The 18,172-nt window shown below is 44.0% G+C and overlaps 1 protein-coding gene across 1 annotated transcript in view; it reads left to right on the forward strand.

The window, feature by feature from the left end:
• CFAP44 (cilia and flagella associated protein 44) overlaps positions 1–18,172 on the forward strand; it is a 57,028-nt gene that overhangs the window by 12,275 nt on the left and 26,581 nt on the right. Inside the window, exons 10-18 of the mRNA XM_068160581.1 lie at positions 702–857; positions 2,172–2,219; positions 3,900–3,999; positions 7,728–7,822; positions 10,871–11,080; positions 11,816–11,926; positions 14,679–14,831; positions 16,417–16,635; positions 17,106–17,248. Of these exons, the coding sequence (XP_068016682.1) occupies positions 702–857; positions 2,172–2,219; positions 3,900–3,999; positions 7,728–7,822; positions 10,871–11,080; positions 11,816–11,926; positions 14,679–14,831; positions 16,417–16,635; positions 17,106–17,248 (1,235 nt within the window). The remainder of the gene's footprint in view (positions 1–701; positions 858–2,171; positions 2,220–3,899; positions 4,000–7,727; positions 7,823–10,870; positions 11,081–11,815; positions 11,927–14,678; positions 14,832–16,416; positions 16,636–17,105; positions 17,249–18,172) is intronic.

An 18,172-nucleotide genomic window follows, 5' to 3' on the forward strand; every position in this document is an offset into this window, starting at 1 on the left:
CTAGTTCAGGAAAGACAGGCACCTACTGGAAAGAGTCAAACAGAGACTATGAGGATGATGAAGGTACTGGAGCATCTCTCTGATGAGGAAAGGCTGAGACACCTGGGGCTGTTCAGCCTGGATAAGGGTGGATGCCCAGAAGAAGGAGCCAGTCTCTTTTCAGTGGTGCTCTGATAGGATGAGGGGCAACAGACACAAACTGTAACACAGGAAGTCCCACCTCAACATGAGGAAAAACTTCTTTACTGTGAGGGTGATGGAGCACTGGACCAGGCTACCCAGAGAGGTTGTGGAGTCTCCTTCTCTAGATACTTTCAAGACCCATCTGGACACATGCCTGTGTGACCTGCCCTATATGATGTTGCTTTGACTCAATGATCTTCAGAGATGCCTTCCAACCCCTCCTATTCTGTGATTCACTGAGGCTGCTGTGTGTAGCTCTAGTAGTACCAGGGCTGAATTTAACTAACATGGCTTCAGAATTGGATAGAGAACTACATATACTTTGCATTGCACCCAAATATATCAGATAGTAGTTGCTGAATGTCACTAGTGCATTCAAAGCAGCAAAGCAGATATGAGAGGTTTCATACTCTGCCTGTAGAGTCTATGCTTCATGGTTTCTCATAATTCTGAATTCCCATATTAATTTTGTATCAAAACATAACCTGTTTTTTTCTAATGTCTCTGACACCATGAAGCTGTGGGACCTCAAATTAATAGAAGCTGCTGATTCTGTGGATGACACAGGGTTACTGGAAGTAAAGCCCATGAAGGAACTTGAGGTTGGCAAGAATGTGAGTCTGAGTTTCATGGCAAAAGCTTATGACAACAGAGAGCCTGTTTGGTATGCTCAGGTAAGACACACTCAAGTACATCCATCTCTGTGGAGAAACACAGTGAGGGAGGTACTGTTGAGTAACAGAAGGAGTACAATGCAGATCAGTATGTTTGCTTTTGTTAGAATTCCATCTTCTTCTGGTGATATATATATATGTGTGTGTGTGTATACCCACATCTGACTGTTTTATAGACAGATAATCTTCTTTCAAACACTGAAACAGGCTTTCTAGAGAGGTAGTTTATACCCCCAGCCTTTCAGTGTTTCAGAAGCATTTGGACAATGCTGAGACAATCTCATGAGGTTCAGTAAGCCAAAGTGTGAGGTCCTGATCCTAGGTTGGGGCAATCCCCAATATCAATACAGGCTGGGTGATGACGAAATTGGGAGCAGCCCTGCAGAAAAGAACTTGAGGATACTAGTGTAAAAGAAGCTGGACACATGCCAACAGTCTGTGCTTGCAGCCTAGAAGGCCAATGGCATCCTGGGCTGCATCAAAAGAAGAGTGGCTAGCAGATTGAGAGGTGTGATTCTGACCCTCTGTTCTGCTCTGGTGAGGCCTCACTTGAAGTACTGTGTACAACTCTGGGCCCCCAACACAAGAGGAGCATAGACCTACTGGAGCAGGTCCAGAGAAGGGCCATAAAGATGATCAGAGGGCTGGAGCACTTCTACAAAGACAGGCTGAGAGAGTTGAGGTTGTTTAGCCTGGAGAAGAGAAGGCTCTGGGGAGACCTTATAGCTACATTTCAGTATCTGAAGGGAGCCTTCAGGAAGAGTAGGGATTAAGTGTTTAGAAGGGCTTGGTGTGACAGGCTGAGGAGCAACGTTTTTTATATTGGAACAGGGTAGATTTAGGTTGGACATAAGGAGGAATTTCTTTACAATGAGAGTGGTAAAATACTGGAAGAGGTGTCTCAGGGATGTGCTTAAGGCCCCATCCCTGAAGATGTTCAGGATAAGACTGATATTGCCCTGGGCAGCCTGATCTAGTTGGAGGTGTCCCTGCTCACAGCAAGGGGTTTGGACAAGATGACCTTCCAACCTGATTTAACTTGGTCAAGCCTGAAGTGGTCCAGAAGTTGGACTGGATGATCGTTGTAGATCCCTTCCAACTGAACTATGCTATGCTATTCTGTATTTTTAGTGTATCATACATGACACTCTGGCTTTCAGAGCTAGAACCATATAATAACAGGACCAACATAACCACATTCCAGTTTCACAGTGACAACCATCAGGGAATTTTTAAGGAGCCACCTTGGGCAGTTTTATTTCCATATTCAGTTTGCAAATATTCAAGTTACATGTTTTGCTTTTTCTTCTTCAGGACACCAGTGGAAAAATCTGGAAGCTGGATTTGTCTTTTCAAAATACAGTAGGTTTGGTTTGTTTTTCTTCTGAATTCTTGGCAATAGCTTCCTTTAGCTGTGCTGGATGCATCTGCAGTGAAGTTTGTGTTTTCTCAAGCTGCAGAATTGTAGCATTGAAACATACTCCCCCCCCCCCCATTAAATTATTTGCATGATGTTATTGATTGTAATCATTCCATAGGGTTTGATTTGTGTTTCCTGGCATTTTGGCTGCCAAATTCAAGTTACCTTAAAGGAGTTCATTCTCCTGAAGTGGTGCTAAAAGTTGCATAGATGCAGGAAATTAATTCAAGGAGTATTGATACATACTATCTAGATAGGTGTTTGGAGCAATCCTTACTGTTGTCTCTAAATGGCATAAAGAACTAGGAAAAAACAAGAAGATGAGATGTACTTCACAGGTTTTATCCTGCTAGGTTCTAATTATACTGCTGGAAATGTTTTTGATGGAGAAAAATGCATGATGGTTAAAATAGGAGCATTTAACTGTTGCTCCCAAACATAAATGGGAACAATTTTGTTGAGTGTATAAAGGAATTTGACAACAGGTAAAATGATGTTCCAAGAATTTTATGGTAAATGAAAGATGTATAAAGCATACCATATTATAAACTAATGCAAAAAGTGTACAGCAAAACCTAGAATTTTTGGATGATGAAATGATTTCCCAGGCAGCATAAGCCCTAGGCTTGAAAGCATTTTCTTTGCCCTTCAGAGCAACAGCTCTTTGTTAAAACATCCTAATTCCAAGCCTGAAACAACTTAATGAAAGGCAGAAGTCATAATATCATAGTATCATAGTATTAGTCAGGGTTGGAAGGGACCACAAGGATCATCTAGTTCCAACCCCCCTGCCATGGGCAGGGACACCCCACACTAGATCAGGCTGCCCAGAGCCTCATCCAGCCTGGGCTTAGACACCTCCAGGGATGGGGCCTCGACCACCTCCCTGGACAACCCATTCCAGGGCTTCACCACTCTCATGGTGAAGAACCTCCTCCTCACATCCAGCCTGAATCTCCCCACCTCCAGAAATATTTTATATTGAGAGTGGTGAGACACTGGCTCAGGTTGCCAGTGCTAGTGTTGAGAGATGGTAGATGCCCCATCCCTGGAACCACTCCAGGTCAGGTTGTTCAGAGCTCTGAGCAATGTGCTCTGGTTGCAGGCATCCCTGCTGACTGCAAGGGGTTTGGACTTAGACGATCTTTAAAGGTTACTTCCATCACAAACCAGTCTGTAATTCTGTGGTTCTGATTCCCTTTTATTTTCACATAGAAAATGGTGGGCTTTTAAATTATCTTAATATAACTACACTAATTTTGCTTCTGATCTTCTTATGAACCTGCAAAAATAAGTTTAAAAAATGGGCATTGCATGTAGGTACCTCATGCATGCAAAATTTTGTTCACCCAAATAGCACCTGCCTAGATTTTTTAGGTCTGCTGTAGGCCTGTCTAGTAACACCTTGCAAGTGCAGCTCCAGAATCATAGGATCACAGAAGGGTTTTGGCAGGAAAAGACCTCTAAGATCACTGACTCCAACCATCAACCTAAGATCACCATAGCCATTATGCTATGTCCTGAACTGCCACATCCAAACATATCTTGAATACCTCCAGGGATGAGAGCAACCTATTCCAGTGCCCATAGCAGAACTTCTGTTCTTCTCCTCTGCATTGCAGACCCAGGAAGCAGTGTGCCTGTATACCTTTCATTCTGGAAGGATTGAGGCCATGAGTGTCTCTCCCATGACATACCTCATGGCCACCACTGCTCTTGACCGTAAGTACACTGTTCCTTTCTTCTCACACCACTGTATTTACTGGGTTTGAAGAGCAATGATGCTTAGTTTGGAACAATTCTCTTTCAAACTGAAGTTGTGTATCTGCTCTTGAAAAGTCATTTTAGAGACAATTGTTATTCCTAAGTGCTAGAGTAGAGTAGAATAGAATAGAGTAGAATAGAATAGAGTGGAATGGAATGGAATGGAATGGAATAGAATAGAATAGAATAGAATAGAATAGAATAGAATAGAATAGAATAGAATAGAATAGAATAGAATAGAATAGAATAGAATAGAATAGAATAGAATAGAATAGAATAGAATAGAATAGAATAGAATAGGAGTTGAATTAACCAGGTTGGAAAAGACCTTCAAGATCATCAAGTCCAATACTGGACTAACCAAACTTTCAGATGTTTCTCTAAAATATCATTGAGAATCTATTTGAGTATGCCACTGACACTCTTCAAACACACAGAGTGAATTCCAAGAAGCACCCAAAAGCTTTCTTGATATGGTCTGAAAGCTTTGCAAAAGTCTGTTTTAATATGAATAGAATAGAATTAACCAGGTTGGAAAACACCTCAGAGATCATCAAGTCCAATCTACCATCCAACACCATCTAATCAACTAAACCGTGGCAACAAGCACCCCATCCAGTCTCTTCCTAAATACCTCCAATGATGGTGACTCCACCACCTCCCTGGGCAGCACATTCAATGGCCAATTACTCTTTCTGTCAAGAACTTCTTCCTAACATCCAGCCTAAACCTCCCCTGGCACAGCTTGAGACTGTTCTGGTGCTGGGTGCCTGGGAGAAGAGACCAACCCCCACCTGGCTACAATCACCCCTCAGGTAGTTGTAGACAGCAAGAAGGTCTCCTCTGAGCCTCCTCTTCTCCATAATTAGGACAAATCATTAATGTTTTGCAATAATGCATTAAGACTGCTTCATCTTAAGAGCTTGTGACTTTAATGAGTGAAAATTCTAATGGGAAACTTAGTAAATGCCATTCTTTCTGAAGAAATGGCCGAAAAGATGAAACATTTGGTTTGAATAAGAACACTTGTGGACAAGGCTTTGGGTTGATAAGTGGTGGGATTTGTTTGGGGGTTTTTCTGAGGAATTACACGTAACACTATCAATGTATAAGTCATTGTGAATATCAACATCTGTGGCTTTCTTAGTAAATGCAATAGCTGTCATGCTTTCACCAACAGCTAATGCCTAATTACAGGTATGTTTATTTCACTTACTTAATATATGGCACTTCAGGCCTCTCACAATTGGCTTTATCATGCTTTGAAGGAAGAACCACTGTCCAGAACATTGTCAGTGTCATTGACATTTCTCAGGATATGCTTCAAGGGCTTTAACTCAATTCTTGTCAGCAGTATCTTGTCATTTGTCTGTGTTATACAATGTATTTGCTCATCTAGCCTCAAGACAAACTTCTACCAGTTGAGCAAATGACACTTAGGATATATGCCAGCTGGAATGTTATTTTATGCAGACCAATATGTGTGTCTACAAATCTGTTAATTTCACCTCTGGTAAAACTGGCTTTTCTTTGGATAATCTCCCATTTTCATCCATTTAAGTATTTTCCTCCCGTGGCAATCTCAGGTTTCCCTGGCATCCTGGCCTGCATCAGGAACAGTGTGGCCAGCAGGAGGAGGGAGGTCATTCTGCCCCTGTACACTGCACTGGTTAGGCTGCACCTTGAGTACTGTGTCCAGTTCTGGGCCCCTCAGTTTAGGAAGGAGGTTGACTTGCTGGAACGAGTCCAGAGAAGGGCAACAAAGTTGGTGAGGGGTTTGGAACACAAGCCCTATGAGGAGAGACTGAGGGAGCTGGGGCTGCTTAGCCTGGAGAAGAGGAGACTCAGGGGTGACCTTATCACTCTCTACAACTACCTGAAGGGAGGTTGTAGACAGGCAGAGGTTGATCTCTTCTCCCAGTCAGCCAGCACCAGAACAAGAGGACACAGTCTCAGGCTGCACCAGGGGAGGTTCAGGTTGGATGTTAGAAAGAAGTTCTATACAGAAAGAGTGATTGCCCATTGGAATGGGCTGCCCGGGGAGGTGGGGGAGTCGCCGTCATTGGAGGTGTTCAGGAGGAGACTTGATGGGGTGCTTGGTGCCATGGGTTAGTTGTTTGGGTGGGTTGGATTGGTTGATGGGTTGGACATGATGATCTTGAAGGTCTCTTCCAACCTGGTTTGGTTTATTCTGTTTATTCCTATGTTGTCAGTACAGATGTTCCTTACAGTTCTTACTGTACAGTAACCCTTAACAGACTTTCCTGACTTTGCCACAGTTCTATGATTATTGAAAATTACACATGCTAGTCAGCATGGAACTTCTTATTGCAACCCTCAGCCCCAGTAACTCTTCTGAGTGTGTAAGCTGAAGAGTGAACAAAGCTTATGTTTTTTTCATGAGGCCCATGCTACCTGTGGTATCCTATAACCATCAGTCCTCCCAGGCAGGCATTTGATACTCAAAGAGAAAAAGTAATAACATTCTATCTAGCTTTTAATTCAAATAAATAGACATTTTCTCCACAAATTTGAACATGTCAGAGATCACAGTATCACAGTATCACAGTATAACTAAGGTTGGAAAGGACCTCGAGGATCATCGAGTCCAACCTATCAACACAGACCCCATGACTAGACCATGGCACCAAGTGCCACGTCCAATCTCCTCTTGAACACCTCCAGGGATGGTGACTCCACCACCTCCCTGGGCAGCACATTCCAATGACCAATGACTCGCTCGGTGAAGAACTTCCTCCTCACCTCGAGTCTAAACCTCCCCTGGTGCAGCTTGAGACTGTGTCCCCTTGTTCTGGTGCTTGTTGCATGGGAGAAGAGACCAACCCCTTCCCAGCTACAACCACCTTTCAGGTAGTTGTAGAGGGCAATGAGGTCTCCCCTGAGCCTTCTCTTCTCCAGGCTAAACAATCCCAGCTCCCTCAGCCTCTCCTCATAGGGCTTGTGTTCAGGGCCTCTCCCCAACCTTGTTGCCCTTCTCTGGACACGTCCAAGTGTTTTGATGTCCTTCTTAAACTGAGGGGCCCAGAACTGGACACAGGACTCAAGGTGCAGCCTAACCAAAGCAGAGTACAGGGCACAATGACTTCCCTGCTCCTGCTGGCCACACTATTCCTAATGCAGGCCAGGATGCCATTGGCCCTCTTGGCCACCTGGGCACACTGCTGGCTCATATTCAGGCGGCTGTCAATCAGCACCCCCAGGTCCTTCTCTGTTTGGGAGCTCTCCAGCCACTCCGACCCCAGCCTGTAGCTCTGCATGGGATTGCCGTAGCCAAAGTGCAGCATTCGGCACTTGGACTTGTTGAATGCCATCCCACTGGACTCTGCCCATCTGTGCAGTCTGTCAAGGTCCCTCTGCAGAGCCTTTCTACCCTCTAACTGACTAACATCTGCTCCTAACTTGGTGTCACTTGCAAACTTGCTGATGACTGACTCAACCCCCTCATCCAGATCATCAATGAAGATGTTAAAGAGCACAGGGCCCAGCACTGATCCCTGGGGCACACCACTGGTGACTGGCCACCAGCTGGATGTGGCACCATTCACCACCACTCTCTGGGCTCGGCCCTCCAGCCAATTCTTAACCCATCACAGAGTGTAGTGGTCCAAGCCACGGGCTGACAGATGTTGCAAGAAATGAATTCTTACTGTCTCCTTTCCACACAGGGACAGTTCGTCTCTATGATTTCATCAGCGACAGACAAGTGGGTGAAATGAAGTTCACACAAGGAGGAACAGCACTGACATGGGCACCTACTGTGGTGAGTTTGTGCTAGTGAGTTAATAGAAATGCCTGCAGGACCTATAAACCTTCCAGCACCAAGAATGTTTGCTCACCATGGCCATCACAGAATTTACTGTGGTAGTGTGTATGTTTAGGTTTGTGCAATAGTATGCATGCAGTATGCATACAGTATGTGTACAGTTTGAATTTACCAGGGGTTATCAGGTATTTTATTTTGTGTTCCTGACATTTAAAAGTCCAGTCTCAGTGTGCAGGAAGCAGCCTTACTTTATAGACTAACAGCTTCTATGTAACCCACACAGGGTAATTGTCAATTAGCATGAGTTAGTTAACACATTTTGAAATGACAGCCCAGACAGTCCACAAACATTTAGAGAGAAATCATGGGAAACTCTTGCCAGAACTGATCATTTTTGGAGTGTGGAGTCTATCACTTTTAGACATATTTGCTAATTGTAATTAAAATGGTGTCTAATTACCTTCTTGAGGAAACATAGCAAGCCTGGTGCATTAATTATAAGCAAATTTATGGAGAATCCTGCTTACTTGAATTTCCAAGGCAAGGGTAACACTAGGACAGTGCTCTCACAACTGTAATTCTGGCCATGCAGACTTTCAGGGATGTTGTTAGGTGATTATGTATTCAAGAGGTAAGCTGACAGCCACAATAAATGGTACATCATTACAAAACTGACTCAGTTCAGTTTTACAAGTACTCTGAAGACCTGAAAAATCACACAGAATCACAGAGGGGTAGGTGTTGGAAGGGATTCCTAGAGATCATGGAGCCCAATGTCCCTGCCCGGGCAGGTTCACCTAGAGATCACACAGGAACACACCCAGGTGGGTTTTGAATGCCTCCAGAAATGAAGACACCACCACCTGTCTGTGAAGCCTGTTCCAGTGCTCTGTCACCATTAAATTAAAGAAGTACCTCCTCATGTTTAGGTGTAACTTCTTATGTCCCCCATTACCCTTTGTTGTGTCATTGGGCACCACTGGGAAAAGACTGGTTCCATCCTCCTGACACCCATCCTTTAAGTATTTATCAGCATTTAGGAGATCCCCTCTCAATCTAATCTTTTTCGGACTAAAAAGACCCAATTCTCTCAGTCTTTCCTCATAAGAGAGATGTTCCAGCCCCTAATCATCTTTGCAGCTCTTTTCTGTACCCACTCCATCAAGTCCCTGTCCTTGAACCAGGGAGTCACATGGACTTAGTCTATCTGGCTGCATTTTAAAATCCCAGTATGTACTTACACATAGTTTAGGATTATTAAACTAAGAAAAATTCATCCAACACACTTTGAAACATTGGCATAACATAATACCTTCATAGGCAGGCCAGTAACTTACAGGTTAGATAAGTGAACAGTGACATGGAGTTAAAACTGCCTAAGTGGCTGGTCCCCAGGTGGTAGGATCTGCAACAGAAAGTTTAGTTAGAGGCAAGTCTCTAGTGGTGTGCCCTAAGGGTCATTATGGGTGCCAATATTCTCCATTACCTGGACACTGGAACAGGGTGTACCCTCACCAGGTTTGCAGATGATGCAAATATGAAAGGAGGAGCTGGTACTCTAGAAGGTTGTGCTGCCCTTCAGGGGGACCTGGAGAACTGGGCTGAGGAGAATCTCATGGAATTTAGCAAGGGGAAATGCCAGGTCCTATGTCTGGGTAGGCATGCCCCAGGTACCAGTATGACCTGGTGGCCTACCAGCTGGAAGTTGGTTCTGCAGAGAAGGATCTTGAATCCTAGGAGGCACCAAGCTTACCATGAGCCAGCAATGCACTCAGAGAAGTCCATCAGCATCCTGGGCTACATTAGGAATGTGTTCCTGCTGATCAAGGGAGGTGATCCTTCCTCTTTACTCAGCACTGGAGAAGCCACATCTGTAGTGCTGGCTCCCTAGTAGAGGAAAGATAAGGAATTAATGAAGGGAGTCAAACACAGAGCCATACATTTGAGGTGCCTGAATGACTCCTCTTGTCATTTAGTGAGCAATGCTGTCATACACCTGTCTGCAGGGATGGGGCCTCAACCACAACCCTGGGCAACCTGTTGCAGTATTTTACCACTCTCATTGTAAAGAATTTCCTCCTATTGTCTAACCTAAATCTACCCTCCTCCAGTTTACAAACACTGCATCTTGTCCTATTGCTACAAGCCCTTCTAAACAGTCAATCCCCAGCCTCCCTGTAGGTCCCCTCCAGATACTGAAATAAGTTCTCCTCAGAGCCTCTTCTTCTTCAGGCTGAACAGCCTCAATTCTTTCAGCTTGTCTTTGTAGAAGAGGTGGTCCAGCCCAATTTGATGGCCATTATTATATTCAGGATAACACAATAATTAGTTTTTTGAGTTTCAACTCTTCTCCTTAAGAAGCAGCTCCTGATATATCCATGTGTCAGTATGAATGACCTTTTCCTCAGACATTACAGCCACCTCCTCATTAACATTTTCAGTTTCAGAGGCATGATGCCAGTAAAAAGAAAAAACAGTCAAAAAAAAAACTCCTAGTCCTGCCACTCCCTTTACAGCAGCATATTAGGGAGAACAAACAACATTTCCCATGTAAGAAACATTCTTTGTGCTTTAGCAACACTTGTATGAAAAAGGAGTTAAAGGGTAACCCCAGAGCATGTGCCATAGAGATTCTAAGCTCTCAGACGTTGGGATTGTTTAGCCTGGAGAAAAGGAGGCTCAGGGGAGACTACCTGAAGAGAGGCTATAGCCAGGAGGGGGTTGGTCTCTTCTCCCAGGCAATCAGCACCAGAACAAGAGGACACAGTCTCAAGCTGTGCCAGGGGAAGTTTAGGCTCGAGGTCAGGAGAAGGTTCTTCCCAGAGAGAGTTGTTGGCCATTGGAATGTGCTGCCCAGGGAGGTGGTGGAGTTACCGTCCCTGGAGGTGTTCCAAAAGGGATTGGATGTGGCACTTGGAGCCATGGTTTAGTAGTCAAGAGGGTGACAGTTGGACTTGATGATCTCTGAGGTCTTTTCCAAACTTATTGATTCTGTGATTCTATGTACACTGGGATTTTTTTTCGTCTTCATTCTTTCACTGGAAGGTAAACCCTGAAGGAAGCATAATTGCTGTGGGCTTCGAAGATGGAGTTGTTCGCATACTTGAAGTTTGTGATCCCAGAGGACTGTCTGTTCTTGCAGCATACATCAAGACAGAGAATGAAGGGATAAATCTGATACAAGCTTTCAAACCTCATACTGCTGCAGTTACTGCCCTGGCATATGAACAACATGGACACGTGCTTGCTACAGGGGTCTGTATCACTTCTTTGGGTTATTTTTATTAAGCTACAAGCTTATTTAAAGAGATAAGGTGAAGTTTGTTTCCTGACACCACAGTTCTACTTCTTTTAGTGCTGTGGATGGCTTCTTGTAGTACACAGCAGTGCCTGGGAAAAAGAAAGATCTGTTTGGACTCACATTTGTTTTCTGAAGGAAAGCAACCATGCAATTCATTCCACTCATTTGGTGAATTACTGAACTTTACTGTATAATGTAATCCCTTTGAAGATGGATTTGGGTCATTATGGAGTGTAGTGATATCTATTAGTTTAATGATATATCAGCAGTGAGGTTGAGTGCACTCTCAGCAAATTTGCAGCTGAGTGGAGTGATTGATAAGATTGAAGGGTGGGATGCCACCCAGAGGGACCTGGACAGGCTGGAGAGGTGGGCTGAAGAGAGCCTGATGAGGTTCTATGAGGCAAAGTGCAAGGTCCTACACCGTGGTGGGGGCAATCCCTGATAGAGGGAGAGAAGAACCTTCCTAGACCTGCTGGACACACTTTCCTTGATGCACTCCAGGATACCATTTGCCCTTTTGGCCACAAGGGCACATTACTCTGCCATGGAGAACTTGCAGTTCACTACAACTCCAAGGTCTTTCACCATGGATCTGCTTTCCAGCAGGGCATAGTACTTAGGGTATTCAGATTTTTGGTCAGCTTTGATTCAGTCATCATCTTTGTTGTTTGTTTGTTTTTCCTCAGAGTGAAGACAAAACTGTTTTCTTTTTTGATGTTGAAGATGAATATGAGCCAATTGGATTCATCTATGTCCCTGGGCCTGTACAGGCATTACAGTGGTCTCCACCTTCTCAAGTGAGTAATGTAGGTTTGTTTTCTTTCCTTCCCTACAGAGGGAAAATGTCACTTTGAAAAGAACTTCCAATGAACCCTAGCCATGTTCTTCATAGAGAAGCTGGGGTTGCCTAGCCTGGAGAAGAGGAGGCTCAGGGGAGACCTTATTGCTCTCTACAACTATCTGAAGGGAGGTTGTAGCCAGGTGGGGATTGGTCTCTTCTCCCAGGCACCCAGCACCAGAACAAGAGGACACAGTTTCAAGCTGTGCCAGGGGAGGTTTAGGCTGGGTATTAGGAAGAAGTTCTTCACAGAAAGAGTGATTGGCCATTGGAATGTGCTGCCCAGGGAGGTGGTGGAGTCACCATCACTGGAGATGTTTAGGAAGAGACTGGATGGGGTGCTTGGTGCCGTGGTTTAGTTGATTAGATGGTGTTGGATGATAGGTTGGACTCGATGATCTCGAAGGTCTTTTCCAACCTGGTCTATTCTATTCTATTCTATTCTATTCTATTCTATTCTATTCTATTCTATTCTATTCTATTCTATTCTATTCTATTCTATTCTATTCTATTCTATTCCATATTAAAACTGATTTTTGCAAAGCTTTCAGACCATATCAAGAAAGCTTTTGGGTGCTTCTTGGAATTCACTCTGTGTGTTTGAAGTGTGTCAGTGCAATACTCAAATAGATTCTCAATGATATTTTAGAAGTTCTCTAAAGTTAGAGTAACATCTGAAAGTTTGGTTAGTCCAGTATTCTTTTATTCAGAAGGAAGATTGTTAGTTATATTTAGATGCAAAGTGGCCAGCCAGATACATTATACTGGTGCACAGTGGAAAATTGTAGCTGATATTGCTTGTTCATGGGAACTGACAAGAAATGTGCTGGCAAAAGAGCTGTGGCTGGTATGAAATCTTACCTTACTGTAGGAATGACAGATCTGGATCCGACAGTTGTATTTGGAGTCCTTATCAGAGTATCACTAAGGTTGGAAGAGACCTCAAAGATCATCAAGTTCAACCTGTCACCACAGACCTCATGACTAGACCATGGCACCAAGTGCCACGTCCAATCTCCTCTTGAGCACCTCCAGGGATGGTGACTCCACCACCTCCCTGGGCAGCACATTCCAATGGCTAACAACTCTCTCCGTGAAGAACTTTCTCCTCACCTCCAGCCTAAACCTCCCCTGGCGTAGCTTGAGACTGTGTCCTCTTGTTCTGTTGCTGGTTGCCTGGGAGAAGAGACCAACCCCTTCCTGACTACAACCACCTTTCAGGTAGTTGTAGAGAGTAATGAGGTCTCCCCTGAGCCTCCTCTTGTCCAGGCTAAACAACCCCAGCTCCCTCAGCCTCTCCTCACAGGGCTGTGCTCGAGGCCTCTCCCCAGCCTTGTTGCCCTTCTCTGGACACGTTCAAGTGTCTCGATGTCCTTCTTAAACTGAGGGGCCCAGAGGAAGAGGTGGTATTCCTACTTAGTAAAAAGGCTCCCATAATTTCTTTAAAGTGTTAGGTCTCCTCTGAGCAGCTTTGTCTATTGGTGTCAGGTCTCCACTGCAAGATGTGAACACTTGCTAAACATAGTACAAATATCTTGGTGTTAACACTACTTTTTTTTCCTCTTTTAAAAACCCACCTTAGTGGTTAAATACTATACTTTGAATGAATACATTTGTAAGGCTGATTTTATAAGAACTATCATTGGAGGTGTTTAGGAGGAGACTTGATAGGGTGCTTGGTTGCATGGTTTAATTGATTAGGTGGTGTTGGATGATAGGTTGGACATGATGATCTCTAAGGTCTCTTCCAACCTGGTTTATTGTATTCTCTATCATTTCTAGCTGACCTTGCCATAGCAACTGTAATATGCCCCCTCTGTACATTTTTAGTGATTGGTCAGATAAATTAAGCCTTCCTCCAGACTGCTTAATAAAATTGGAACTAAATACACATTTACCTTTAAAAATGTCAAACAGTAAATAGTTATTCCCGACTTTGCCTTTTAAAGAACCTGGCAGCTACCAGCAAAGAACAAACAAACTCAAAGCTAGATAGTGTTTGGCAAGATTCCAGGCCTAGTCTTGAAGATAACTAGGATTTATTATGGTAGAAATGCATGAACTTCCAAGCAATTATCAAGACAAACCTCAGCTCCCAACTTTTGGGTCAGATTCACCCTTTAACCACACTCCCAAAATACAATCATGCTGCTTCTAAGATAGACATTGCCAGAATGATAGCTGGTTTAGACAAGCAGATGTTGGTCTCTTCTCCCAGGCAGCCAGCACCAGAACAAGAGGACACAGTCTCAGGCTGCACCAGGGGAGGTTTAGGTTGGATGTTAGGAAGAAGTTCTATACAGAGAGAGTGATTGCCCATTGGAATGGGCTGCCTGGGGAGGTGGTGGAGTCACCATCACTGGAGGTGTTCAGGAGGAGACTTGATGGGGTGCCTGGTGCCATGGGTTAGTTGTTTAGGTGGGTTGGACTGGTTGATGGGTTGGACACGATGATCTTGAAGGTCTCTTCCAACCTGGTTTGTTGTTGTTGTTGTTGTTGTTTGCATATGGCAAGGACTTCTTCAGATCCTTAGCTGAGGTTACAGAGTATAAAGCAGCTTCTGATGTCCATTTAAAGAAGAGCATAGTTTGAGCGAGTGCCTCCTGGATGGAGCTCAGCTTTGTGTTTATGTATCTTGTGACATTTTGCTGTTTCTCTTAATTCTGTGTATGCATCTGCCCTATACTTATGTTCTTTGTGGTTTTGTGCAGGTGAAGAGCACTCTGCTCATCCTTTGTGAGAACGGCTTTGCTCTCCAGGTTCCTGCCCCTTGCCCTGAGGAGCAGGATACATCATCCACCTATCAAATCAAAAACTTGCCCACGCAGTACTTCCGGTTTTCCAGTATTAAGTCTCGAATCAAGGTAAAGAACTCTCCTGTAGAGGAATTTCATGTTCTTCATGTGCCAGAGGACAAAACTACCCCCAAAAAAAGTTGCTCATCCTTGTATTGCATCACAGGATTTTTGCTAAGCTTTTTAAAGGGTGTCAAGGTGCTGGAGTGTGGTAGTTTTAGGCTATGCCTTTAAAATTCAGCTGCAGATTTCAAGCAGGAAAGTAGAAAAGTCTAGATAAATCACTATTGGGTGTAAAAAGGAAAACAAAAGATTATTCTAAACAAATTCATTGGATAAATGTCTGGGAGAAGAGCAGCTAAATTTTAAAAGCATAGCCTAAAACTACCTCATGGAGTCACTGTCCCTGAAGGTGTTCAAGAAACATGTGGATATGACACTTTGGGGTGTGGTTAATGGCCATGGTGGTGTTAGGTTGGTGGTTGGACTTGATGATCTTAGAGGTCTTTTCCAACCAAGGCAATTCTGTGATTCTACGAAGGGTTAGGGCTGGGCCAGCCACTAAATGAGTGACAGACTCTCTATTAACTTTTCTTCCTTCCCCAAGAGAGGAAGAAAGGGAATAAGGGAGAGAGACTTACAGATTGGAAAAGAAAATTAAAACTACTTCGGTGAAAATTGTAATAATAAAATGAAATAGATATAAAACCCATACTGAATCCAGCATCCCTGATGGTAATTTCTTCTCCATCACCACTGATGCTGTGGCAGAAATCCCAGACTGGACTAAGCAGATGAGAACTGAATTCAGAAGCTGGATTCTGGAACTGGATTCAGGAAGTCATGGATTGGGATTGAAGGCAAAACAGACAGAGTCCTCCTTGGATGCCAGCTGTTGAAGCAGAGAGCTTGATCCTTGTGATCCTTCAGCTTTCTACTGTATACATTGTACTCATGTGGAGATCTTGTTGGTCAGTTTAGGGTCACCTGTCCTGTCCACTCATCCCACACGTCCAGCCTTTTACTCTGCTACCCTCCAGCATAGCACACAAGATTTATCAGTGACCTTGGCCTGCACACCAATCCCTGGTACTAACTATAACCATCAAAGCATTGTCACTCCTAGAAGCAGACTCTGTGCTGTTTCTTTCAGAAAGTGCAATCACTGAGAAGAGGCTGAGCTGAAAAGTAAAATCCCCAAACAGTTTTGTCCTAACTCAGGTCAGGACAAAGGGGAAGGCCAGGTGGAGTCTGTTTGTGGCTGAGTTTCAACCTTTGAAATTACAGGTTGCTATTTGTTGATTCAAATAGAACATACACCCTGAAAGCATGAGGTGCCTTTTGATTAGGATGTAAAGATAGCATTAGTGAAAGGGAAAGGCAGTGTTGCATGTCTGTTCTGGAAGTATGTTCCTTGTAGTAATTTTCAGAAACAGTATGTTTCTTGTGGTTGGTTTTAGTCCTGTAGGAACTCTCTTTGGACACTCACACAGTCACTTTGAGTCAAGCATGAAATGTTGGGGTTTCTTGACAGCAGTCACATATTTCTGGTTTTTCTTTTAATGTTGTAACACCATTAGCTTAGGTGACTCCTTTAGTCAGTCCTATGTGGAGTGCCTTGGTTTCATGTCAGTTTCTCTGCTTGTTGTGGTAGCTGGAAGAGGAGATTGCACTAAGAGAGAAAAAAAAGCAGGAGGAGGAGAAAGCAAAGCTTGAAAGGATAAAGCAGCAACTGGAGATGGGAATGGAGATAAAAGAAAAATCTGGAGAGAAACCTAAAGAAGAGCCATTGCCTCCTCTCTACATGCCAGAGGAGCCAAGTCCTATCCTCTGTGGATTTTACTCATCACCAGGAAAATTTTGGCTTTCCTTGGTAAATAATGTTTTGTTTCACGTTGATGTGATTGCAAGCTGTGTGGCAACATGGCCTTTGCCTTTGGTGCCTTAGAAAGTGGAAACCTGCTAACTCAAGGACATGGAATTCCCTTCACAGTTGACAGTGTTTTTTGTGAATTAAACCATTAGTGCCTCTCCAATTCAGATTGCTCAGTAAATTTCCAGCAGGCACACTTCTTGGTGATGCCTGACTGAGCACAGAGACCAAGCTGTTCTCTCACAAGCAGAAACCAGAATCTTAACATATTGGTAGGATGGCTTGTACTGCCAGTGATCATGGTAGATTTTTCTCTGTGGGTGAACAGGATCTCTAGATGTTTGGAAGCAACATTTTCTAACTTGTATGGATCCTGAGGAAAGGAAAGATTAGTCTGAAAATTCCATTTACCTGTCATCTGCCTCAGTGTTCTCTTGTCACCATTTCTCTCTGGCCCTTCTCTTCTTCAGGGTGGGTATGACTCAGGGTTCCTCTATCATTGTGAATTCTCAAATGGTCACCAAGACGACCCTGAAAACAGGAAAGATGAACCCTTTGAAGTGATTCCTATTGAGGACACTGATGACAATCCCATCCACCAAATCTCCTTCAGGTAAAATGTTGTAGTTTAACAGGTAGCTTTGGGATAAAGCTTGGTGAAACTGGATTTTGAAGGGAGGGTGGTACCCTGCTTTGTGCCTTTCTGATTGTGGCTCAACTCCTCTGTGCAGGAAGTCTCTCTTACTCACTTCAAATTTCTAGTGGACATGGTTGGGCATTGTGTGTGACAGAATAATTCTAAAAGCCCTTTAAAGATTAAAGCATCTGATTTCTAATTAAGTATTGATTCTAGGATTCAAACATCCTAGATTGTAGATCTCTAGGAGAACCATTAGAAGTCTCTGTAAAATGTGATCACCAGCACAGCAATGCTTTTTAGTAGTTACCAAAAAGAGGACACAGCCCTCAAGGACAACAGGGAGAGATTGTCCCCTCCCTCTGCATCAAGAACAGTGTGGCCATTAGGAGCAGGGAGGTCATTCTGCCCCTGTACACTGCACTGGTTAGGCCACACCTTGAGTACTGTGTCCAGTTCTGGGCCCCTCAGTTTAGGAAGGAGGTTGACTTGCTGGAACAAAGTTGGTGGTGAGGGGTTTGGAACACAAGCCCTATGAGGAAAGACTAAGGGAGCTGGGATTGCTTAGCCTGGAGAGGAGGAGACTCAGGGGTGACCTTATTACTCTCTACAACTACCTGAAGGGAGGTTGTAGACAGGCAGATGTTGGTCTCTTCTCCCAGGCAGCCAGTACCAGAACAAGAGGACACAGTCTCAGGCTGCACCAGGGGAGGTTTAGGTTGGATGTTAGGAAGAAGTTCTATACAGAGAGAGTGATTGCCCATTGGAATGGGCTGCCCAGGGAGGTGGTGGAGTCACCATCATTGGAGGTGTTCAGGAGGAGACTTGATGGGGTGCTTGGTGCCATGGGTTAGTTGTTTGGTGGGTTGGATTGGTTGATGGGTTGGAGAGGATGATCTT

Source organism: Melanerpes formicivorus, unplaced genomic scaffold (genome assembly GCF_026170545.1).
Source record: "Melanerpes formicivorus ecotype bairdi unplaced genomic scaffold, bMelFor1.0.p_v2 SCAF_51, whole genome shotgun sequence".
Lineage (NCBI taxonomy): Eukaryota > Metazoa > Chordata > Aves > Piciformes > Picidae > Melanerpes > Melanerpes formicivorus.